This window comes from Nicotiana tabacum, chromosome 3, assembly GCF_000715075.1.
Source record: "Nicotiana tabacum cultivar K326 chromosome 3, ASM71507v2, whole genome shotgun sequence".
NCBI classification, from domain to species: Eukaryota; Viridiplantae; Streptophyta; class Magnoliopsida; order Solanales; family Solanaceae; genus Nicotiana; species Nicotiana tabacum.
In genome coordinates, this window is record NC_134082.1 from 197449236 (window position 1) to 197474947 (window position 25712).

The 25712-nt window shown below is 40.8% G+C and overlaps 2 protein-coding genes across 2 annotated transcripts; both read right to left on the minus strand.

Moving 5' to 3' along the window:
* Nucleotides 1-935: 935 nt before the first annotated feature.
* On the minus strand, nucleotides 936-5649 carry LOC107762357 (lysM domain receptor-like kinase 3). Its single transcript, XM_075250379.1, has 11 exons — nucleotides 4760-5649; nucleotides 4257-4296; nucleotides 3890-4068; nucleotides 3378-3577; nucleotides 2919-3008; nucleotides 2535-2628; nucleotides 2282-2433; nucleotides 2112-2200; nucleotides 1822-1960; nucleotides 1623-1721; nucleotides 936-1443 (listed from the first exon to the last, which is right to left on the minus strand). The coding sequence occupies exons 1-11, from the start codon at nucleotides 5382-5384 to the stop codon at nucleotides 1279-1281; spliced, it is 1872 nt and encodes a 623-aa protein (XP_075106480.1). The 5' UTR covers nucleotides 5385-5649; the 3' UTR covers nucleotides 936-1278.
* Nucleotides 5650-5925: 276 nt separating this feature from the next.
* LOC107762365 (lysM domain receptor-like kinase 3) lies at nucleotides 5926-25712 on the minus strand. Its single transcript, XM_016580723.2, has 12 exons — nucleotides 25058-25712; nucleotides 10761-10794; nucleotides 10657-10664; nucleotides 10377-10535; nucleotides 9858-10057; nucleotides 9312-9401; nucleotides 8623-8716; nucleotides 8375-8526; nucleotides 8205-8296; nucleotides 7321-7459; nucleotides 7129-7224; nucleotides 5926-7052 (listed from the first exon to the last, which is right to left on the minus strand). The coding sequence occupies exons 1-12, from the start codon at nucleotides 25686-25688 to the stop codon at nucleotides 6888-6890; spliced, it is 1860 nt and encodes a 619-aa protein (XP_016436209.1). The 5' UTR covers nucleotides 25689-25712; the 3' UTR covers nucleotides 5926-6887.

Here is a 25712-nt window from a genome sequence, read left to right on the forward strand (position 1 = left end):
ATTAAGAAAATTTTATCAATTTACATGATAGCAATACAGAATTGAAATACAAAGGCCCACAGGGAATGGAGACATAAAGGTGGAATAGATAGCATTAGTTGGGGCAGGAAGGTGAATGAAGGTCCCAACGAATACATAAGAAATGGGCATCTCAGAATCACTATGAAGGGAAAAGCAAACAATTAATTGTAGAGTTTTTATTGGCCTTCCAGATTTCCTTTCAGATATTTAAAAAGATAGATTCGAAATTTTAAGTCCGTATACATTTGTATCTATTGCTCAAATACGACATCCATCCCTTGATCTAAAATTCATATCCATGTTATACTTATGGTAAAAATTAGTACAATAAGAAAAATCAAAAGAATTGAAAATTAGTGCAGTATTTCTTCATGCTGCTTATTGACTAATTAACATAACAAGAAGAATATTTTTAGGTCAACTACTTCTTTAGACTTCTTCAATTATCTTTTCTTACCTCTCTTTTTTTTCCCCTTTATCTTTTTGCTGTTGAAGAGGTAAGGGATAAGAAAAATAGAACAATTCAGTGAGAATCCTTTTTTTTTTTTTTTTTTGCTGGTGAAAATTCAGCGAGAAGCAAACATTTTAGTGTTTACTTCTAAATACAGTGTAACTTATTTGTTTGGAAGTAATTTATGTTCGAAATGTCCATTTAACTATGATTATATTTTGTCAATTAGTGGATAGATAAACATATGAGTAAATTTTTTCACTGATTTGCATGAAAACTATAAATATCACCCTACTTTTAAAATTACAACGTGCTACATACTCCATGGTTTGCAATTTTATTACGCAAATATACTTCCATAATCGAGTAAATGTTTTTCTCGTTTCCTTCTTTTCATAATTAATTCAGTTTACCTTCTAATTACTAGTAAAGATGGTAATAGAATAGTAATGACAAAATGAAATCTGAAAATGTCTTGCTTTACACTGTTTATTTGTCATCTTTCCTTTATAAAGACATGGAGAGTTGGAGACTTTGACAGCTACTAAAAAACATTTATGCCCTTGTCTTTGTTCATAAAATGACATAATAGAGGAGCAAAATATCCCCCCCAAAATTCTCCAAAGAAAAACCAAAAAGGAAAACACTAAAAGAGGAGACAGAGAAAGAGAGATATATAGGGTCTCCCTATTTTACAGTATAGCAAAAGTACGTATAGTTTGTTCATATGGTTGATGTAAACAAATGGGCAAGTGTTACTTCTGGTTCTAATTTCGAGTAACACAATAAAGTCCAATTGGAATTTGTTACCTTCCTGACATGAGATGGGCAAGGCCCTGGTTCTCATAAAATGCAGCAATGTTCCAATCTGCTGTTGAGGATGATATTGTCATTAAAGCTACTACTATTGACCTCATACTTGGCCTCAGTTGAGGATTTTCATGTGTGCAAGACTTGGCAAGAAGAGCCACCTACAAGTGAAAGAAAGCTAATTACTTTCGTTATCGCAATCAATCAATTCACTAAGTACGTGTCAGTCTCAAACTAGTTGGGGTCGACTATATGAATCGTTCATCTTCATTCTGCTATGTACGAATAATATGACGAATCCCTTAATAAAATACACTTGGCAAGTATAATTCTCTTTTACCTTCCAGACTGAATCCAGGGGATAATCATCACCAAGTTTTGGATCTACCAATTTGCATATTCCTTCTCTAGGATCAATCTCTTTAAGCACATCCTCAAACTGCAATATTTTGCCAATTAACAGTTAAAATTTAGACTCTTTAAGTGGTTTAGAGTTGATAATTACTTGGTGAATTAAGAAGAAAACGGTTTTAAGGTACCATTGTAACGAGCCCCTTCGATTCAGTAGCAATTTCACTAGCTCTGATAATAGCTTGTTTAGCAGATATTAATTCATAAAGCACAACTCCAAAAGCATATACATCAGTTTTGAGAGAAACATCACCAAACTGACCATACCTGCACAGAAAGGTATAAGGAAATCTGAAACCATTTTCTACAGGATTGAAATGATGCATAAAACTGCAGTTTTTACTATTAATTCCTTAAATTGAGAGTTATTACTATAAGATGGGAAAGCCTCTAATGAACTTTCATTCAAAATTCTTACTCTGGGGCCATGTAACCAAAAGTACCAACAAGACGAGTGTGCATAGAACCTTCAGTTTCTATCAGTTTTGTAAGTCCAAAGTCAGCAACCTGCAACGCAAAAGATTATTTTCAAATGAATTAGTACTCAAGGTTTTTTATTTCATAGATCTAGTATTGGAACTTTCATACCTTTGCACGGAAGTTTTTATCGATCAAAATGTTGGCTGATTTAATGTCACGATGGATATATACAGGAACAGTGTGTTCATGGATATACTCGAGGCCTCTAGCTGAATCCAGAGCAATTTGCACCCTGGTAGACCATGGCAATGGTGTCCTACCTGGAAATGAATTAGTACATGATCGATATGGAACTGTGAGAGATTTGAAAATTTGATTAGACATGATTTTTTTTTTTTTGAATGAGAAGAACCGAAGTTACCTAAACCATGCAAGTGTTGGCTTAGGTTTCCATTGTCAACGTATTCGTAGACTAAGCACAAAGATCCTTCAATGCAATATCCTATCAAACGTACCTGCAACAGTTTCAACATGTGAAATATTACCTCATGTTCTCTATGATGTATTAGGTTAAAGAGCAGAACTAAATCACCAATCATGACTCTCATAAGAAAAAAAATCTTGACTTTCTCAAGGAAAATATCACATTAGCTAAATGGCTCAGACCACTAAATGGATTGGAAATATTGAGAAATGCAAAATCCTGGAAAGGAAGTTTATCAGTCAAAGAAGGAAATGTCCACCAAATTTTTGAAAATTGCATTAATAGATAGACAAATTTCGTAGGTTAGAGGTACGTATTTACCAAGTTCAAGTGATGAACGTGGGTCAAAACCTTCAATTCAGCAAGGAACTCTTTTGTTGCTTGCATATCCATCTTCTTGATTGCAGCTTTCTGCATATTATTGAGATAAAGGACATTAGCAGGCTAGCAGCATGAAATACAAAACCGAGCTATACTATTTTTTAAACTTAGAGTGGTTCTTTCAATGAACTAGGCAACCTCTAATGTAGACGACAGGATGCAAATATGACATGTATTTAGATTCCCTTACAATTGTGGAATTGTTTGTTCTGCATGCTCATCTTAAAAATTTAACCAGGAGAAAGAAGAAATGCCTGCTGACTAAGAAATAAGCATAACTTTTGATTTTGAACCAAACAATTATTTATATGACGCGATAGTGACATAACAAAGCTGCTGATCAATCTAAGTATCCAAATAACTGCTAAGCATCTCTATCTGACAAGAATAACAACGAACCTCGCCTCTTAACTCTGCATAGTAAACAGATGCAAAACCACCTTGACCAATCTTGTAGGCTGTGCTGAAGTTATCGCTGGCATTAGCTAGTTCTTCATATGAAAATTCCACTGATTTATCCACAGTGATCCTTGGGGGCTCTGGAGAAGCACCCTTATTAAGAGAACCTTGTTCTGAAGAATTCTCTAAATTTGCATGACCTGAGTCATTTAAGGAAAATTTCAAAGTTTGTAGCTAGTTTATAAACTTTTTCGAAGGATGAACTACACGTTGCTTCCACAGAACAGTTAGTTGACCTACTTTCATCATTAACCAGGATCTATATTGCAGGAGGCATATATTTTTTTTAACAAATGGCAAATGGATAATATCTTTAACAAATAAGTCATGCTGATGCTGATTCCTCATTGCCAAAAGCAAGAGGAATGAGAAACAAGAAAAACAGAAACTCTCACCAACAGTTTGATGGGTAAATAAGTATATATTAGGAGATTCAAAACCATAAAAATTACCATGAACGTGCTCATTACTACTATGTTTGTAAGGTGCCATGTCAAGAAATGATTCGTCCTCCGTTTTCCTGCCTTTAATTAAGAAAAGATACAAGAAAACCGCTAAAAGGGCTAGAACAAAAACTGCTGCAACCAATATGCCAGCTATAGCTCCACCCGAAATTCCTGTCAATAACGCACTTCTTAGTAGATTACAATCACGTTCACAACTTCTCGGATACCTCAGACTTGATATGCTGAAAAAGATGTCACCAGAGCACTAAAATAGGGCTAACCTGTTGAGCTGTGAAAAGCAAGAAACCATAATTAGCTACCAATATTATAGCATTGAAACAATAATCAAAAGCTCATTGGGGTTGGAGTAAACCTTGTTGAAGTCCTTAATGGTGGATAAGTTCCATTTTGATCTGCAATACATTTCAGAAAAAAGTGATTTAAGAGAAAAAAATTACAAGATCCGCAAACACTCAGCATGTAACAGGTATTCAAGTGAAAATCCCAAGTTTACTAATTTGTTATACATGTCAAATCATCAAGAAACTCACAACAACTGTTTGTAAATACAGATTGCAAAAGTTGCTCTTCCCTTTATAGTATACAATGAGCATGTTTCCATTTAATGTTTCCGCTGAGATTTCTGTAACAACTCATCCTAATTCGACTAGTCATTCTTAAAACAACAAAAAAAAAAAAAAAAAAAAAAAACCAGTGTAATCCCATAAATAAGGTCTGGGGAGGGTAGTGTGTACGCAGAGCTTACCCCTGCCTTATAAAGGTAGAGAGACTGTTTCTAATAGTCTCTCGGCTCTAGTCATTCTTAAGAGATGCTAACAATATGAATATATAGATACCTTAATAGAGATTAATTACCTTTTCCAGGAATGAAAACCAGACCAGTCCCTCTGCTGAAATTTGCTTCAGGATTATAGTCCTCCAACAACTTCTGTGGTAGCTTAAAATCATTGGCTATTGTAGCCAAAGTCTCATTAGGGCGAATCGGATAAGTTATGAATAGACCATAGTCTTTTGACACCTGACTATTCCCACAAGAGCAGTTCACAATAACCTTTACTATAGAATTTACAGGAACATTGTTAGGATCATAACTGTTAGACTTCTGCAACATTTCAACTGTTGTAAGGTTCGAAAAATAAAATCGGTCAATTCTCGGATAAGTAGTACTAGTCTTGACCTGCAAATCAAACTGATGGCCCATGAATTCCCCATTTATACAGCCACATGAGAAGGGAACATTAACTCTGCTTTGGAATTGAATAGTATCTGGTTTGGTTATCTGAGGATTATAACTAAGAATATTTTTTATGGTGGTAGAAAAAGAATAAGATATGAAAGTAAGGTTTGCACCATTCCATAAATAAAACGAAGCTAATGCATCACAATCATCACTACACTGGGATTTAGCCCCCACCCACAGAATGTTCAACACTAATATGCCTAACACTAAATTAAAGCTTCTATTTTCTTGAAAAATCATGGGAGTTTCAACACTGTACTAGCTGAGAAATAGCTTGGGATTTTTGAACTCTTTAAGAATCTTGTAGAAAGTTACTAGTGGGAAAATGCTGGTAAGGATGGTAAAGATGCCAATGGATGTATTATGGTAGTGTTAGTTGACACTTGACAGGTTCTGTTCTTTTGACTTTTTAACATATTTCAACTTGGCGTAGTCAGAAAAGGGAAGAGTTAGCTTTGAATTTTGCATTATTTTAAGTAGGAGACAAAGAGTTCTAGAGCAGCGGTGCCTAGATGGTATTTCCTGGAAAGTAGAAAGAAAATTAGGTAGTACTATGTTTGTGTTCCATTAGTTGACCCCTTCAGTCAACCCACCATCATTATTGCTTCTAATATGCTTGGATTTTAGCCATGGGCGTTGAAATTTGAACTTGAAATGTCTCAATAAGAAAGATGCTTGGGCTATGCCAAATCTTTTTATCCCCCCCCCCCTGTTTTTCTTCCTTTTTAGCTTGGGCTACCATATTAGGCCTAGTTATGAGGACTTATATGTTGTAGGTCAGCTGATACTGCTAACAAAATCCTGCATTGTCACAACTTAAAACTTATTTTGGTAACATTCAAACCCAAAATAGTTAAGGACAATAATATGAATCTTTTGCCCATTCAAAAATACAGTCTAGGAGCTGAACGTGCAGCTGAAGGAGCATAATTCCAACTATTTTTATGTTGATCGTCAACCTATGAGAGGCTTCTATGTTATTCAAACTTGGGGCCGACAATATAAATCTCACACAGATGGAAGGATTTTGGTAACAGTAATACATTAATGTAGTAAACAGTTGAACAATTCATGCCGTCAAAGGCAAGATAGCATCAACGATGGCATGCCAAGAGATAAAACAAAGAAGTAAAAAAATATATTAAAATTTACACATGGATCAAGTATTTCAAATTAGTAGGAGCCGATCAGATTTTGTTGCTTGCCAGAGGGTTACAACTCCAATTGACCCTATTAATATAAGTTATCACTACTAATGAGAATTTCACAAGTAATGACTATGAAACAAACATATAATGACAGAGTCATTTGGGCTTACTTGTTGTTTCTTCTACATCATGATAATACAAAAATACAAATAATTTGACCCAGCAGGCTAAAGGGAAGGAGAAACGTGCAAAGGTAGATAACCTACTTATATTACAATTTACAACTTAAAACTGGAAGATGGCAATAAATTCTACATATGGCAAAAGAAATTAAATAATCAGTCAAGAATGAAGATGGCTATGAATCAGCAAAATATTGAAAACCAGTAGGTGGTACTAATTAGGAAGAAGTTGTTCATATTGGTAAGCTATCTGGAAATGATTCATTTTGGATTCAAAATCAAGGACATTTGTCCTACGAAGATTCTCTAGAGGATATTCTCACAAATATGGTATATATAAACAAATAATACTCCCAAGCATTTTGAGGTTCTTAGGCCTTAGAGGATGCTGGACTGATCACCAGCTGCTATTGCTACCTTCCTGTCATGAGATGGACAAGCCCTTGGTTTTCATAAAAGGAGCCAATATCCCAATCCTCAGTTGAGGATGATATAGTCATTAAAGCTACAACTATGGACCTCATGCTAGGTCTCAACTGCGGATTTTCATGTGTGCAAGCCTTGCCAAGCTGAGCAACCTGCAAACGAAACAACCAACTAATTTACATAGGCGAAAACGCTTAATTTTATTACAAGAATAACAATGAACTTTACCTTGCAGACTGAATCTAGCGGATAGTCATCTAGTTTGGGATCAACCACTTTGCTTAACCCGTCTCTAGCACCATTCTGATTAAGAACATCCTCAAACTGCAAAATATCATTATTGTTAGAAATAGAACAAAATTCTCTGAGTGGTTTAGAGGCTGGAATTTATAGGTAAGACAACGAGGTGACAAGGCATACCAAAGCAACAAGCCCCTTTGATTCAGTTATAACTTCATTCGTCTTGACAATAGCTTCTTTGGCAGATATTAGTTCATAAAGCACTACTCCAAAAGCATAGACATCAACTTTCGGGGAAACATCACCATACTGAGCATACCTGTATGCAAGGCCCATTTAAACAAGATTAACTACAAATAAAATAAATAGGAAAATACAATGCACAAACCAATCATCAAAATTCCTATTGACAACTATGCTGGGCGAACGACAGTGCTTAATATCAATATTTTACAGGTGATGGAATCCAGCAACATAAGATGAAATAAGTTTTTCTTCCTTACTGTTCGTATCCAAACCTTTAAATTCGTTGAACCTCACTGCTTCTTTATGGTCACAGAGAAGAATTTATCTCTGGTGGTATTATTTAAGATTAGCATCCATGTCTTAACTCTATTAGCATTTAGCAGAAACATCTTGAAAGATATAGTCTTTCCCAAAAGCAAATTTGAATCGGGAATATAATGCAAATGCATTTACAGGTTTTGCAAGAAAGGACTAGCAACTCCTTCAACTTCACTATTCTGCCGTTGATCCAGACCTATGACACAGTACATTTAACTAAGATACTCAACTTTCATGCCTTCTCTAGAATAATGTATGTCCTGAATCTATCCGGATTAACAGCTACATAGAATGACCTGCCAGATGTGAGCAAAAGAGAGGAAAAGGAAAAGACTACCAAGTTTTTTCTGCATTTACTTGCTACTGGGGTGGTTCTGAATTTCAGTGTTGAAACAAATAGATACCTTAGCAGACAGAAGCATTACTGCCAGATATCATCATAGAATATAAAAACTGAAAAAAATACTGGTATAAGATGCCAGCTGGAATTAGATGCTTACTCTGGAGGCATGTAACCAAAAGTACCCACAAGCCGAGTATGCAAAGAGGTACTTCCAAATTCAGTTAGCTTTGTAAGTCCAAAGTCGGCTACCTACATAAGAAAAGATCTTTCGATGCATTTATATGACAAGGCTTTGATCTTTAATTTGAAAATCACAATTTTCACAACCTTCGCACGGAAGTCTTTGTCAATCAGAATATTAGCAGATTTAATATCACGGTGGATATATAAAGGAACAGTATGCTCATGGATATATTCGAGTCCTCTAGCTGTATCAAGAGCAATTTGCACCCTGGTAGACCATGACAATGGATTCCGGCCTGGAAGTCAAAGATCGAGATGGATTTACAAGTGAGAAAAATGCAGCAAAGTGATTATATTACATGGTTTACACAGCATAACAGAATTTCACTTACCCGATCCGCGCAAGTGTTCGCCAAGGTTTCCATTTTCAATGTATTCGTAAACTAAGAATAAAGACCCTTCAACACAATATCCAATTAAGCGTACCTGCAATAGGTTTTAAAAATAAATGTCATCTCATGGTCTCAATCAGAACAAGTATCTTTTGCCCTTTAAAATTGACAGAGAAAGTTCTGTATCTTGCTCACTTTTCAAGGGAATGACCAAGGGGTTGTTGAATAAAGGCACGCATGAAATAAATGAACTATATTCTGATCATTGCACAGAAGATATAACGTGATGCAGGCTCCCAAAGAGGCTCTGTGGTGATTATCATATGTAAATTTCATTATTTTTATATTTCTTAAACATGGATAGAAAGAATAAATCCAAGCATAGTTAATTCGACATATGGACCAAAGTCCTAAGTCACTGGGACAACACCATATTCTAATAGCTTGATGGCACAGAGCCACGTCACATGGCATTTCTGCATTTTGATTAGTAGAGAATGTGGCATATGAGCTGAATTTGAATGTTGATTACAGAAAATTTTCGATCTCAAAGGAAGTAGAAGCATGTTTGAACTTCGAACCTTGAACCAGCTGCCCGGCTATCTTTACAGGAAACACAAGCACAAAAACAAGAATACCTATACAAGGAACGTCGATACTTTCAATCATTATAAGAAGAATAAACTTACCAAGTTCAAGTGATGAACATGCGTTAAGACTTTCAACTCGGCGAAGAATTCTTTCGATGCTTGCATATCCATTTTCTTAATTGCTGCTCTCTGCATTCAAGTCAGAAGAAGGCCTAAGCTAAAGAAATGGGAAAAGGCAAAGGATACATTTTTTTTCTGATTTAAACGTGTATTACGAATTCATTGAACTATGTTTCATTCAGTGCATACATCTAAGGACTAAGAGTATCAGCCTCCATGACCTCTTTAGATATGATGCTCTGGCTATATAAAGAACAACCACATTTTGAACTCATGTAACTTTGCATGTAAACTTCGGATGATCTAGTAGTCATGGATTTATCTTCTTCACTCATAACTCAAGATCTTTAAGCTACAGTGTTCTCCATGCTCACTACTGATTAGTAATAGTTACTATGCTCTTTTCTGTTAGCCCTGTACCGGTATTGTGAATGAGAAGACATTGACAAATTAAAGTAGCTACCGACAAGTAGTACGAGTATTTAAGTGTGTGTGTGAAATACTATGACAAGAATCTCCACAAACCTTGCCTTTTAACATTCCATAAAAGACTAATCCAAAGCCGCCTTGACCAATCTTATTTTCCATGCTGAAGTTATTTGTAGCCTTAGCAAGTTCCTCATATGAAAATTCCACCGATTTATCCACTGTGATCCCTGTCGGCCTTGGAGAAATAACACCAAATAAAAGACCTGATTCTGTAATTTTCTCCAATTTTGGAGGACCTGATGCATAAAGGATTTCATTAAACCATTCTGATTACTTGGTTTTGAAGACAGTGCTTCATCAATTGTTAATATTATTGATTTGGCAGGTAAATTTGGCTTAACTATAGACGTTTTCAACAAAATATGTATAAGGCTTTCTCACAGTGAACATGATGATTATTCATGGGAAAAGCAAGAGAATCAACAAACATAAACAGCAGAAACTCGCGCTGCATCACTAGTTAAGGATATTTTGTCCACATCTATCTACTTTAAGAAGCAACTACTATCCTTTTTATTGGGGAAAAGATACATTACAATAAAAAAAATTACTTACGTAAGTGCTCATTAAAGTGTTCATCAGATGATCCTTGGAGAAATGATTCCTCCTCTATTTGCTTACTCCTATAAAACACAAAATAAAGGCAAACTGCAAAGATAGTAGCCCCAAAAATAGCTGCCACTATTATACCAGCAATGGCTCCAAGTGAGATTCCTGGCAAAACGGCATCATTTAGCAAGCCATATAGTAATACCAAAATATATGATCATACTTCATGTTTGAACTCATAAGTTGAAATATATCTCATCACAGCAGTACGCGAAGTAGAGTCAACCTTTTGAACTGCAAAACAAAGCAGAGAGAATATTCTCAGATGACTATCTCAGACAAAACAAAACACTAAGTAGATCTCTAGAGCTTATCAAGTTTGGATAAAACCTTGTCTTCAATGATGGAAATTTTCCATATGCATCTGCAATGAGTGTAAAGGAAAAAAAAAGATTACTAGGTCAGCAGTAGGGCAAATTTAACAAATAAAATAATCATTCTTTACCGTGAATTTTTTTTTCATCCATATCAAATCATTTGAAAAGAAGAAAAAACCTTTGGAGCTTCTGCACAGTAAAACAACTTGCAGTACTTACCCAAAAACCACCTACTTTACCAGATTGTTTTTAAGTATTAAAGCATTACTTGCTAACATTCCATCCAATTTAATAGCTGATCATTATTATAGCTGGCCTTAATTTCTTGATCAATTGGATTTTGAATATGCTAAGCTTATATATTAGTCGAAGGGGAGCCTTGACTGGTAAAGTTGTTGTCATGTGACCAGGAGGTCACGAGTTCAAGCCGTGGAACAGCCTCTTGCAGAAATGCAGGGTAAGGCTGCGTAGAATAGACCCTTGTGGTTCGACCCTTCCCCGGACCCTGCGCATAGCGCGAGCTTAGTGCACCGAGCTGCCCTTTTTATATATTAGTGTAACCTAGTATATTAAACAAATGAATTACATTTTGCAGGAGCAAAACCAATTCAATTGTTTATTCCTCTACCAACTTCCGAGCAGTTAAATCACTGAATATTTATAAGATCGTATTTCACATGCATTATTCCTCAAGCGGAGACGGATCCAAGCTTTTTAGGATCAGAACTCCAGAGCATCGCTGCACGCTCACACGCTACTCTTTTGTAATCCGGCATTAGACAGTAATTAGTTAGTCACATCTACTTATTGTAAATATACATAATTTTAGGATTTTCCAACTGTGTATAGCTCGAACAAAACAACACAAGCTACAAGCCTACAACGGAGCTACATCAGTTCCTATCCTCGAAAAAATTCATTGCGACATTTAGTCGAGCAATATCAGGTAATACAGGGTAGTATTAACAGTTAAATTAAAACAACAAATAGATAATACCATTCATTCCCCATAATAACCACATGATTCAAGTCCTGCCCCGAAAAAGAGATTTAACACCAAAATGTCCAAAATCCACACACAGCTCTCCTTTTCTTGGTTTAACACACACACACACAATGTAATTGGCTCGGTGTAGACTCTTTCCAAAATGAATCACACAAAAGTGAAAATCAAGCATTATGGTCGTCAATGTCCTTAATGGCCCTAGTTCTATAGCGTCTGCTGTGCTTCTGCAAACTTCCAGCTCTAGCTCTGTCAGCTGCATTATACCACTCATCTTCTTCCATTGCAGAGACTTGAGCATTATCGGATTCCACGGCAACAATGCTAAGGGGAATTGTTTTTCTCACTTGCATTTGTTCTGCCTTAGCGCCCTGCTTGGTGAAGGGGCCAGCAGGCTCCTGCTGCTTCATTCTCGGGTTAAATGTAGGAAATTTCTGGAAATTAGTGGCGCTATCATCCTCCAGCTGTGCTCGCTTCTTCATGAGACTGAAGAAGTCCATGTAGGCTTTCCGGTTGGATGCTTCATCCATATTATCTGAGGCATCAAGCGCATAGCAAGTATACTTGGACGGATTCCTTATATAATCTGGAACGGACGAATCCAGGGGCAAATTAGATTCTTCGTTGAGCTTGAACCCTTTAGGAGGTGGCATGGAAGTGAAATGAGCTTCTCTGAGGGTGGCCTCAGCAGCATCTTCCTGGAGCCTGAGCTTGGCGGCCAGGTGATTAGCGCGAGGATCTCTCTCAACTTCCTCAAGTGTAAGAGGAAGTTCATTGTAGGTATCCGTAGGAATTCCGTAGTCGGAGACGTCCCGCAAGTACAAGCGGTCATTAGGCTGTTGCTTCTCCCTACCGACGGCCACTTTGTCGAATTCGTCCTCTTCCTCCTCATAGTCGAGAGTGGAATCTAGACCAATGCAGGACCGGATATCCGATTCATCGGCATCAGCATCATCTGGTTCTTCTTGGCCGTCACTGAGCTCTTCCAGATCGGACTGGAGCTGTTTGGGGAAATCTAGGGTTTGCAGGTGGGGCTTAGCGAAGAAGCCGTCAATATGAGGAGGGCAGGGTTTGGAATCAAAGTCCAGTAGTTCTTGGGAGGGGCTATCCCTATCCCATTCCCTTTTGTGAATCTCGTCGTCGGTTAAACACCAGAGAGAACTCAAATTGGAGGAGGGCGCCGTCGCCGTCGAAGTCAGAGAGCCGAAGACCTTGTCCACCCGTACTCTGAAGCTGTCGTCCATGGCTACCTTGTGAATAGTGAGTGCACTTCTTAAATTTGCAGCTCCCTTGTCAGCGTATGGATGCGCACGTAAATAGGGCTGCCGTGCCGTCGGTAAGTCGGTTATCCGCCTAAGTGCAATTGTAGCCACATTTATATTGCTTTTTTAAAACATACTCAGCATTAGATAATTTAAAACATAGCCACAATTAAAAAAGAATAGTAGAGGGTCGTAAAAATAGCCAGCGTTTACGAAGTTAATGAAAAATAGCCACTATTTTGCTGCAACAGAGACCGGTCCAGCATAATATACTGGAATTCGGTGCACCTATGTATGAACTCTAGCATATTATGCTGGATCGGTACACTTTGCTGACTCTAGTATAATATACTGGAGACTGGAGCACCGTTGCTCCAAACTCCAGTATATTATACTGGACAATTATACTTGCTGGAACTCCAGTATATTATACTGGAGTTCTAGTGTACTTATGCTGGAACTCCATCATATTATGCTGGAGTTCCAGCATACTTATCCTGGAACTCCATCATATTATGCTGGAGTTCCAGCATACTTATCCTGGAACTCCAGTATAATATGCTAGAGTTCAACCATACTTGTGCTAGAACTCCAGTATAATATACTGACGTATTTTTCGGGTTTTGAATAGTGTTTTCGCTCAGATTTATCTTTACATAAAAAGTGGCTAAATTTCGATTACTTTTGAAACTAGGTTATTTTTGAACGATCAGTTGTGAATCTAGCTATTTTTGAATTTCTCCCCGGAGGGTCGCTTCTTCAAAGTTTTTTGGAATTTCTTTACTGAAGTTCAGTTTTTACAGGTCGAACTTCATAATAGTGTCCTGCAGTTTAATAAATTGCGGAGATTGAACTTAAAGAATAGTATTCTGAACTTTTAAGATATTTGGGCCGTGAAGTTTGCCATGAAGGTTCATGCTATTCTTTTTCGCTCCCCATTTTCTTAATATAAGAAAAATATCGACCAAACAATCAGTGAGTACTCTTTTACATAATTAATGAGGGAATAGATAACTCCATCTATGTGAATTCACAAAAATAAATAGATAACTCCATCTATGTGAATTCACAAAAATATATAGTTGGTGTTAACTTCAGATAAAAGAGAAAGGTAGGTTGATGTTAACGTAAAAATAGTTTTACTATGATTAATTGTCTGATATTGTGATTAGTGTTTGACTCAAAAAAATATTAAAACTTTTTCGGGCAAATCAATCAAAGATGACGGTATAAGTCTTAGCTGAGAAAAATAATCTCTAGAAAGACCGATATACAAAGTGAAGATAGGTCACGAGGCTTCTTCTTTTTATTCATAAATAGTAATGTCTCCAGAGTCTTGAATGTCGGTTACAAGATTATTGTCCTCCTTTTATACTAAGAGAGAAATTCTTCTAAACCGTAGGAGACAAAATACAAGGAATATTCAAAGGAATATTCCCAATGTCACCTGATGGCCATACATTATTACAAGGGTCGTCCCATCTCTGGTTTGTCTCAGGGTCGTCTCCCTCAGGGCATCAATTCGAGGAGACTCCGTCAATCGTCATACTCATCGTCGGTCAAATTTGGACGCATACAGTTAGTCCCTCCGCTTGTCTAGGTCGCAACTTAGTGCATCCTCGACGAGCGAACACCATGCGTTCCTATGGAGAAATTTGAGTCATTGTGACGTTACGAAATGGCCAATGAGGGAAGGTTGGCGTGCTTGGCAAGACACCCAGTAATATACTTTACTGGGAAATGATGTCATCTTCACGTGCGTCATCATCACGCATGTTTTCGAGGCAGGAGTTGATGGCTTGATGCTTCGGTTTTAGCGCTACTTTGTGGCTCTCCGCTTTGATTCTGGTGCCCACCCAACCTTATAAATAGGGGAAAGGTTTGTTTTTTCGAAAGGTTTTGGCCATTACACTCTTGATAACCTCCTTCATTCTTCCGAGCTTGCCCTCATACCCTTCTGCTTCTTCTTACGTTCTTCATTCGAAACTTCTTCCTCCTTCTTTTTGTGTTGATATCCCTTTGAATGATACCATGACAAGGTTTTGTTGTTCTCGTGAAGAGGTTCCTGAAGCCACCCCATTGCCCACGGCACCCCTTCTGGCGGTGGAGATACGGTGAGGGAAGAGGGTGACAGCCTTCCTACGGTGGAGAAGCTATTGCCAAGGCATCCCTTATCTTGAAGTGACTTCCTCAAAGATCCCCCTTCTACTCCAGACCCCGTATTCTCCGAGACGGAGCAAGTTCATATTGATGCTCTTCGTGTAAAGTACGACATTCCCGCTCATGTAGATATGGTTCCGGCGGGGAGAGATTACATAGATGTCCACAGACTTGGGTATTGTGCTTTCTATGAGTACCTTTTCATGATTGGCTATATTCTCTCTCTCTCTTCCCCTTAGCGGAAGAATCTGTAGGTTCTACCAAGTTTGTCTGGCGTAACTTTCGCCGTATACGCTCAAGATACTTCTGCTGCTGACCAAGTATGCAGAGTTGGCGGAATGTAACATTTCTATCCACCACCTTTTGCACCTGTTCACACCTGGCTTCCACAGAGGTACCATGGTGCATTTGAGGCTCCGTGGTACTAAAGGGCTAGTAGTCGAGATAGATGACCGGGCAAGTCACAAGTTTTGACATAAGTATTTCTTTGTCAAAACTGAACATGTCGTTTTTGACTCCGCCAGGTTCCCGGAGCGATGGAATGAGACTCGTAAGTGTCGCCACTCGTTTTGCTCTTCTTTTATCTGTATTCATTATAAAATTTGTTTTCTTCCTGTTTGCATCTATGGGACGTCCGCCTTGCCCTATTGCGGATATCAGGGATTGGGTAGCCCGTCTGTTGCCTCGTGCAATAGAGACTCGAGATTGTCCCGCTTTCGTGAAGCGTTACGGCCCTAGAGTCTCTTCTGGTAAATATTTCCTTACCACTTCATTGGCCGTATGACCTTGTTTTTTAATACGACCCTTCGTGATGACAGGTCGAGGAGCTTCCAGGTGGAGGGCGCCAGTCCCTACGTTTTGACAGGTCGTTGCTGCCGTTGACACGCAGTTTGTTTTGAGTGAGTCTGTTCGAGAGGGTCGTCCTCAACCTATTCAATTAGAAGGTCCTTCTCGAGTCGTGGTCGTGAGGGAGGAGGCTTCTTCTGTACCTGCTCTACATCCTTTGGACGAATCCTCTAACGCGGACGAGCCGTTATCGAGAAAAAAGATGAGGCTGGAACTTGGGAAGGGCGTGGCTGTGGACGCTGATAGAAGCAGGGCATCGCAGACGGCTCCCGTGCCCGTATTTATGGATGACGCCATTTTTGTCAGAGAAAACTCCCCAAGTGGAAAGAGTTTACCCGGGAGCTAGCTTAGTGCGCTCTGGTAAGGGTGGTGTGTTGTCCAACTTCGGAGGACGTCGTGTTGAGTGTGACGGCTCAGGTTCAGATGTTGACCCAGAGGATGTCAATGAGTTTGTAGGTCGCCATACTCATGTAGAGGTCAGAACGGAAGGGTCTGATTGTCACATAGTCATCCCGGGGGATTACAACTCGCTACTGAACTGCGAGCAAGTGGCGTCTGCTCTAGCTCCTCTATGTGGTGTCCCGAAAAACGAGGCTTTTAGGGCGATGAGCGATGCGGAGTTGTCTCAGAAGGTCGTCGGTATGGCCTTGCAGGTAGGTGCCTTTCCTTCCCTTTTTGTCATTGGGTTATTGTGGTGATCGATGTTTTGAATTTTGTTTCTAACTTCTCCCTTTTTTATCAGATCCCCGTCATGGAGATTAAGCGAGAACATAGGGAGAGGATAAAGGATGGGCCTTTATGAGAAGATGTCGTCCAAATATCAACATTATCGTGCTAAGCATCGTGCGATGGCCGACATTTATCATCAGGATCCTGAGTTTCAGTTGTTTTGTGAGGGGCTCAAACAGCGGGAGGACCAACTGGAGCTTAAGATCGAAGAGTTGAGGGAGCGAGATGAGGATCTCATGAAGACTGTCGCTCGTAACAGTGAACTCGAGGCTTCCCTTAAGGTGAACGATGACGAGCTTGAGTTGAGTAGGGGGTGATGGCCAAAAATGCCGACTTGCAGGCAAAGGTGGTCGGTTTGACCGCTAAGTTGAATGCGAAGGCAGTGGAGGTACAGGGACTTAAGGGCGAGCTGAGCGTTGGTACTGATAACTTGGCGGCAGCCATTTCTGGAATCACATCTGTGGAGAATTCCCTCCGCGTTTGCACGCCGGAGCTGGTTGAAGAGAAGGAGGCCTCTAGTCGTAAGGTTGCGGGGCTCGAAGGGCGTGTCAAAGAACTGGAGGCGGAGCTAGCTGTGTTAAATGGAAAAGTGGCCTCGCTGAGGGCGGAGAATGCAAGTCGACGTTCTCAGCCTTCCACGTCTCGTGCTTCAGCCGATCCAGTCGTGCCCCATCGTTTATATGAGTTGTAGGTCCATGCTGAGGCTCGGCTTGACGTGTATAAGGCTTTTCACGCCGAGGGAAGGGCTACTGAGGCGGAGCTTCAGGCCGTACACACCGAAGCTCGTGCAACTCATGAGGCATGTAGGTACGACCCCCTCACACCTGATGGGGATGATATCAACTTTGATGATGCGAACCATCTTGCTTCGGACTCGTGGTACGGAGATGCTTACCCTACCGGGGACTATGTGTAGTCTTTGTTTGTACTTGCTTTTATTTTGGGGTTTTTGCGGGGGGTATACTTGTGCCCATTTGTAAAGACAAGTGTAAATAATATTTTGATGCAATGTAAAATATATTTTGTCGATTTGCTCTTCTTTGCAATGTTTATGATATCCGGTTTAACTATCGAGCTATTAAGCTATTAAGTCGATGGCCTTGGCCATTGGGATGTTGCTTCGAACTGTCGTCGAAGTAGTGTCCCATTGTAGTTCGAACGAGGTCGAACTCATGCTTTTATAGATGGCCTTGGCCATTGGGATGTTGCTTCGAACTATCATCGAAGTAGGATCACGTCGTAGTTCGAATGAGGTCGAACTCATGCTTTTGTCGATAGTCTTGGCCATTGGGATGTTGCTTCGAACTGTCGTCGAAGTAGGATCCTGTCGTAGTTCGAATGAGGTCGGACTCATGCTTTTGTCGATGGCCTTGGCCATTGGGATGTTGCTTCAAACTGTCGTCGAAGTAGGATCCCGTCGTAGTTTGAATGAGGTTGGACTCATGCTTTTGTCGGTGGCCTTGGCCATTGGGATGTTGCTTTGAACTATCGTCAAAGTAGGATCCTATCGTAGTTCGAATGAGGTTGAACTCATGCTTTTGTCGATGGCCTTGGCCATTTCTTGTTGGAGATTTGATTGTATTCCCGTAGGAAGACATATCGACTTTATTCATACAATGGATGTTTGATTATATACTTGTAAGGATCACATGTCAACTCTTCACATACAATGGAGATCTGATTAAATTCTTGTGAGAGTCACATGACCTTGTACATACAATGGAGATGATTATCTATATCCAGTCTCTTCATTACTTCGCTCCGGAGATCATGTCGATGGGTCGGGGTAATGAACAACACTTCGATCCTCGAGGCATCTCCCTTGCCGCCTCATTAAAAACCTCCCCGGGAAAACCTGATTGGGATAAAACCCGGGTGAGGGAAAAGGAGTACGACTTAGGTGACGCCTTCTTTTAGAAGTGGAAGTACTTGAGATGGGCGACATTCCAGTTGTTTTGGAGTAGTTTTCCCTCCATTGTTTCTCACTGGAATGCTCCTTTATTTGCTGCGGTTGTGATTCTGTATGGTCCATCTCAGTTTGTTCCCAGTTTTCCCTCATTAGGGTCTTTCACTGCTTGTGTTTTAGCCTTGAGGACGTAATCTCCGACTTTGAGCGGTCGCACCTTGGCCCTCTTGTTGTAGTACCTTTACACTTGCTGCTTCTGGGCTACCATTCTTATGTGGACCATGTCTCTCCGTTCTTCGACTTTATCCATATCTTGTAGCCTACTTTCGCCGTTGCTTGGTCCCCTCTCGTTGGAGTATCTCAAACTAGGTTCTCCGACCTCATGGGTATAACTGTGTCAGTCCCGTAAACTAGTGAATATGGCATCTCGCCTGTGCTGGTTTTTGGCATAGTGCGGTATGCCCATAATTTTTCCGATAGTAGTTCAGGCCATAACCCTTTAGCATCCTCAAGTTTCTTTTTCAATATATTTAGTATTACTTTATTGGAGATTCGACTTGACCATTGGCGGCAGGGTGATACGGCGTAGAGAGTATTCGTTTGATGTGCCACTTTTCGAAGAACTCAGTCATTCTCTTTCCGACGAATTGAGGTCCGTTGTCGTAGCTGATTTCTTTGGGAATGCCAAAACGGCATATTATGTTTTTCCATATGAACGCGATGACCTCTTGCTCACGTATCTAAGTGTATGCACCTGCTTCCACCCATTTAGAAAAGTAATCAGTTAAAACCAAAAGGAAGCGTACCTTACCTCGTCTCGCTGGAAGGGGACCGACTATGCCCATTCCCCACTTTATGAATAGCCATGGTGAAGTGATGGAATGAAGGAGTTCCCCTGCTTGATGTATCATAGGGGCGTACTTCTGACACTGTTCACATCTCCTGACATAGTCCGCGACTTCTTTTTTCATGGTGGGTCAGTAGTCTCCGGCGCGGATGAGGCATCGGACGAGGGTGCGGTTTCCCGTGTGAGTGCTACAGTGCCCTTCGTGTACTTTTCCAGTACTCGCCTTGTTTGATTTGGCCCAAGACATTTGGCTAGGGGGCCGCCTAATGTTCTTTTGTAGAGATCACCATTTAGGAGGCTGTATCGGATGACCTGTACCCGGAGTTTTTTGGCTTCTTTTTTATATTGCGGGAGCGTTCCATCCTGCAAATACGCTACAAGGCGGTTACGCCAATCCCAAGTTAAGTTTACAGAATGTACCTCGACGTGGTCTATTACGGAATGGATGAGGGTGACCACGTTTTCCTTGTTGATATTTTTGGTGGCCGCAGCTAGTTTAGCGAGGCCATCTGCTTCGATATTCTATGCCCTGGGTATCTGGTCGAGGCGGCATTCATCGAATTCCGGCAGCAGTTTGCGAATTTCCAACTGGTACTTCTGTAGTCTCTGTTCTTTGATTTGGAAAGTCCTAGTGACCTGGTTCACCACGAGTTGGGAGTTGCAATGGAGGACGAGCCGTCGAGCGCCATATTTGAGGGTTAACTTCAGACGTACAATCACGGCTTCGTACTCGGCCTCGTTGTTAGTCATCTCACGGCATCGTATGGACTGGCGAATTACTTCGCCTGTAGGGACTTTGAGGACGAGTCCCAGTCCTGATCTCGAGGCATTAGAGGCGCCATCGGTGTAGAGGATCCATAGGTCGGTATGCATGAAAGCGCAGAGCGCTTCCTGTTCTCTTCAATCAATATTTCTGTACTAAAATCAGCGACAAAATCAGTGAGCACCTACGACTTAATGGCAGTTCGGAGTTGGTATGTTATGTCGTGCTCGCTTAATTCTATGGCCCATTTGGCCCGTCTACCCAATAGTTCGGGTTTGTGTGGGATACCTCTGAGGGGGAAGGTTGTCACCGCCTTTATGGGGTGACATTGAAAATATGGTTTAAGCTTTCGTGAAGCTATGACTAATTTCAAAGCTAGTTTTTCAAGGCGGGGGTACCTTGTTTCGGCATCGATTAAGGTGTTGCTAATATAGTAAATTGGAGATTGCGTACCTTCGTTTTCACGGACCAAGACGGCACTTACCGCAACTTCGGAAACTGCTAGATACACGAGTAGACATTCTCCCAGGTCCGCTTTGACGAATAGTGGTGGCGAAGATAGATACGCTTTCAGTTTTCTTAGGGTGTCGCCGCATTCTTCATTCCATTGTAGTCTGTGGTCTTTACTTAGCACGTTGGAGAATTTGTGACATCTATCCGATGACCATGAAATGAACCTCGATAGGGCGGCTACTCGTCCTGTCAATTTCTGCACCTACTTTTTGCTGGTCAGTATCTCCGGTATTGCGTCGATGGCCCTGATCTGATACGGATTGACCTCGATACCTCTTTTTGACACTAGGAAACCAAGGAACTTTCCCGAAGTTACGCCAAAGGCACGTTTTTCGGGATTCAGCTTCATTCTGTATTGACTTAATATCTCGAAGGCCTCCTTCAGATGGTCGATATGGTCCTCTTTCTTTGTCGACTTTACTATCATGTCGTCGATGTAAACCTCAACGGCCTTGCCGAGCTGTTCTTTGAACATCTTGGTAACTAGCCTTTGATATATGGCCCCTGCGTTCTTGAGCCCGAACGGCATTACCTTATAGCAATATGTCCATCGGTGAGTGATGAAGGTTGTCTTTTCTTGATCTTCTTCGGTTATTAGAATTTGATTGTAACCGGAGTAGGCATCCAAGAAGCTCAACAGTTCGTGTCCCGCTGTCGCATCGATAAGCTAGTCGATGTGGGGCAACAGAAAGGAGTCTTTCAGGTCGATAAAGTCGACACACATCCGCCATTTCCTATTCTTCTTTTTGACCATGACCACATTGGCGACCCATTGGGGGTATTTTGACTCTCTGATAGAACCGTTAGCGAGTACCTCCTCGCTGACCGCCTCGTTGATGGCGGCATTGAACTTTCTCCTTATTTGCCATACCGACGGATGAAGTGGATCGACATTCAGCCTGTGTGTGGCGATCTCCCTTGGGATTCCTGGCATATCTGAGTGGGAAAAGGCAAACAAATCAGCGTTGTTAGTTAAAAACTCACGATATTTACCTGGTTCCGAGAGGTTGTGTCCAACATAAGCCTTTTTTGTGCTATCGGTGTTGTCCAGTTGGACGGGATCAAGGTCTTCTATGGTTTCCTTGCAAGCTTCTACTGATATCCGGTCTCTGATGGATTCTACTTGTACATCAGGTCTGGATCCCGACATGGCTGATTGATATGCCTCCGCACTTGCCCCTTTTAGTTGTTTGGTGTGTGTGCAATCTTGGGCGATCCGATAGCATTCTTGGGCGATGCATGGCTCACCTCAGATGTTGAATATCCCCCCATGGGGTGGAAAATTTGATTACTTGGTAAAAACTTGACTGGACTCACATATCGTGTATCCATGGACGTCCTATGATGGCGTTGTAGGCTGTTTCCTGATTCATGACGTGGAATGTCGTTTCCAGGGTGAACCCTCCGGCCAGGACGGGTAGCACTATTTCTCCACATGTTCGCTCCACTGCATTATTAAAACTCGTTAGTGTTATGCAATGCGGTATTATTTTATCCTCGAGTCTCATTTGCACGAGAACTCGTGGGTGAACAATACACGCGCCGCTTCCATCATCCACCTTTATTCTTTTTACATCGGTATCCGCGATGCGTAACGTTATAACAAAAGCATCATAGTGAGGGAAAGACAAATCGTCGGTATCCAACTTATCGAAGATGATACTATCTTCGAGGTCGTCATACCGTTCGTGGGAAACTGTCCGCTTGAGTTTATGTGTGGTGGTGAACTTTACATGGTTGATTAGCATATCGTCGCCGCCGCCAATGATCATCCGAGCTGGTGATGGTGGCTTCGAAGGTTCTTGAGGTTGGTTGCGCCCACGAGCGAAGTTGGCCCGTCCTTTATCGCTCATCAATTCTTTCAGTTATCCCTGGTTTAACATCCTTACTACTTCTTGTTGCAGACCTATGCAGTCTTCGGTTTTGTGTCCTAGTGGAATTCATACAGGACGTTCGACCTCCTGGTGCTCGGATCCGATTTCATCTTTTGCGGTCACTGCACCTTCGTGCCAAGCTTTTCCAGTGTGTACACTATCTCTGAAGGTGAAACACAAAAATTATGAGCAGATAGCAATAGAGGCATACCTCTTTCGTTTCAGAGGGGTGTGATGTGTCGGTGTGAGATGTGTCAGGGCGCGACATCCACGTGTCGTGGAGGAGGCGGATTGGGTGTTTTCGATTGAAACGTGGTAGTTGATCCCTTCGCCCGTCGTTACGTCGATATCTCCTTGTCTTGGTTTGGACTAATGTTAATCGCTGAAGTGGGCCGTTCAGGTCATCTTCGTCTGCCCTCACTTTGGTGCAATAGGCGTTGTGGATATCTTCCCACGTGGTAGGGGGTACTTCATGAGTCTACTGAGTAGTTTTTTGGTCTCTTTTGATCCGCTTCTGTTTAACCCATTTGAAAGGCTGCTACTGCCATCCCTTATGACATGTTCGGTAGGCTCATCCTTACTCTGTTGAATCGGGCTAGGAATTCCCGAAATCCCTCGCCCGTCATTTGCCTGACGACAAAGATATCATTGACCCTAGCCTCGGCCTTTTTCGCTCTCGGGTGAGCGGTGAAGAACTTATCTGCCATTTCTTCGAACATCGATATCGACCGTGCTGGTAGTTGGGAATACCATGTCAATGCTTCCCCCGTCAGAGTTTCGCCAAACTTTTTCAGCAGCACAGACGGTACCTGTTCTTTTGATAGATCATTACCTTTTACTGCGGTAACGTAATAGATTAAGTGATCATCCGGGTCCATGGTCACATCGTATATTTTCAAATATGGTGGCATTTTGAAGGTCTTTGGAATAGAATGAGGAGTTGCCCCTTCGCTGTATGGTTGTTCGCCAAATCGGCCCACATCGCGTTTTGGTAGCAACTTCGGAGCGCCTGGTATTTTATCAACCCTCGCCTTATGTTACTTCATCTGGTCGCGGAGTGTTTTGTTCTCATTTTCCATCTCTTCCATTTTCTTTAAGATGACCTTGAGTGCGTCGTTGGCTGTATCAGTAACAGTATGGGTGTTACCTGTTCATGTAGCGTTTGGCTCATCGGCAACAGCTACGGTTTCTGTGGGTAGCGTGTCTTCGACACCTCCCTAAATGGGTTTCTCGAGCATGTTGCTCAAGGTATTCATTAACCATTCTTCTAGTAGAGTTTTGACAGCCGGTGGCGCTTCTCCTGCTGCGGATGTTGAGGTTTCCCTCTCGCGCAAGATTGTTAGATCCCCGTGCGGAGGAGGTGAGATCTCTCGTTCAAGTGTAACACTCGGTGTTGCATTCTCCCCGTCTTCTCCTTCGGCTTCGTTGAGGGAATTCAGGAGGTTGTTTGTGACACCCTCTATTGCCTTTAGCCTCGCTTCTCTCTTTCCCGCCATCGTTGGCTTTTATGGATCTGAAGAAAGGTGATTATTTCTTTCAAGAATCTAGATGACTACTACGATTTCAGCTATAGAAATTCCCACAGACGGTGCCAAATTGTTTGACTCAAAAGATATTAAAACCTTTTCGAGTAAATCAATCAAAGATGAAGGGGTAAATCTTAGCTGAGGATAATAATCTCTAGAAAGAACGATAGACAAAGTGAAGATAGGTCACGAGGCTTCTTTTCATTCATAAATAGTAATGTCTCCAGAATGTTGAATGCCGGTTACAAGGTTATTGTCCTCCTTTTATACCAAGAGAGAAATTCTTCTAAACCGTAGGAGACAAAATACAAGGAATATTTCCAATGTCACCTGATGGCCATACATTATTACAAGGGTCGTCCCGTCTCTGGTTTATCTCAGGGTCGTCTCCCTCAGGGCATCAATTCGAGGAGACTCCGTCAATCGTCATACTCATCGTCGGTCGTGGTCGGTCAAATTTGGACCCATATAATTAGAGCGAGATAAATACAAAGCATTTTATCAAAATTTTGATGTTTAAGATATATAATCGATTGATAATAAAAGAAGAAAAAATATCCAACTGAATTAACATGATAGGAGGTGATCACTGAATTCAAATTCGCGATATTATACTTTGAATTGTTATCGATTGATCATTGAGTTGTCCCCACAACAGCATAAATATAAGGATGAGATATCATCATGGGAAAATACCATATTACATGTTAAATACTCGTACTTCTTGCCAACCACTTATGCCATGACCAAAATACACTAAGAAGTCCATTATGCTATCTTTCGCTGGTCCAATTTGAAACAACAACGTTCAAGGTATTAATTTATTAAATAACTAATTTCCAATTCAAATAAACGACAAAAATACTAAAGTAGTCACTAACCTCTAGCCGGCACAAACACTATTCCTGACCCGGAACCAAAATCCAAACCCGGATTGAACTTCTCCAGCAACTCAGCCGGCACAACCGACTCCATGGCCACCGTTGACAAGTTCTCTCCCCGACGAAGAGGGTACGTGGCAAACAACCCATAATCGTCGGACACGTCTCTATCACCACACGAGCAATTCACTGTCACATTGATCATGGCATAATCCGGTATGTTAATCGGGTCATAAGTGTTGACCCGTTTGAGCCAATACTCCGTTGTAAGATTTGCTAAGACCATAGTGGCAACTTTTTTGTACGTATCACCAAACACTGTTTTGTACACAAAAGTATGTCCCAAAAAATCACCATTTAAACAATCACAAGAAAATGGGACATTAATCCTCGTATTACTAGTGATACTATCTTGGTTTGTAATTTCAGGATTGTATTTGAGAATATCTGGGATTGTTCGGTTGAATATGTGACTAATGTAAGTCAAATTAGCTCCTGGCCAAACATGGTACGAAGCCAAAGCCATGTCACAACCATTTCTACACTTGGCTTCACCATTAATAAAAATGAAGAGAAAAAAACTAAGACTAAGCTGCAGCGTAAGCCTTATGGTTTTTGTTCTGATGCTCATTGTTATGAGAAGATTAAAAGAGAG

Coding starts and splice junctions, on each gene's coding strand:
- LOC107762357 (XM_075250379.1), bottom strand. CDS start 5,384: ATGATTTTTCAAGAAAATAGAAGCTTTAATTTAGTGTTAGGCATATTA. Junction 1,961..2,111: donor TTTGGTTACATGGCCCCAGA/GTAAGAATTTTG, acceptor CTTTCTGTGCAG/GTATGGTCAGTTTGGTGATG. Junction 1,722..1,821: donor CGAAGGGGCTCGTTACAATG/GTACCTTAAAAC, acceptor AAAATATTGCAG/TTTGAGGATGTGCTTAAAGA.
- LOC107762365 (XM_016580723.2), bottom strand. CDS start 25,688: ATGAGCATCAGAACAAAAACCATAAGGCTTACGCTGCAGCTTAGTCTT. Junction 8,527..8,622: donor CGAACACTTGCGCGGATCGG/GTAAGTGAAATT, acceptor TTTGACTTCCAG/GCCGGAATCCATTGTCATGG. Junction 7,460..8,204: donor TTTGGTTACATGCCTCCAGA/GTAAGCATCTAA, acceptor CCTTGCATACAG/GTATGCTCAGTATGGTGATG.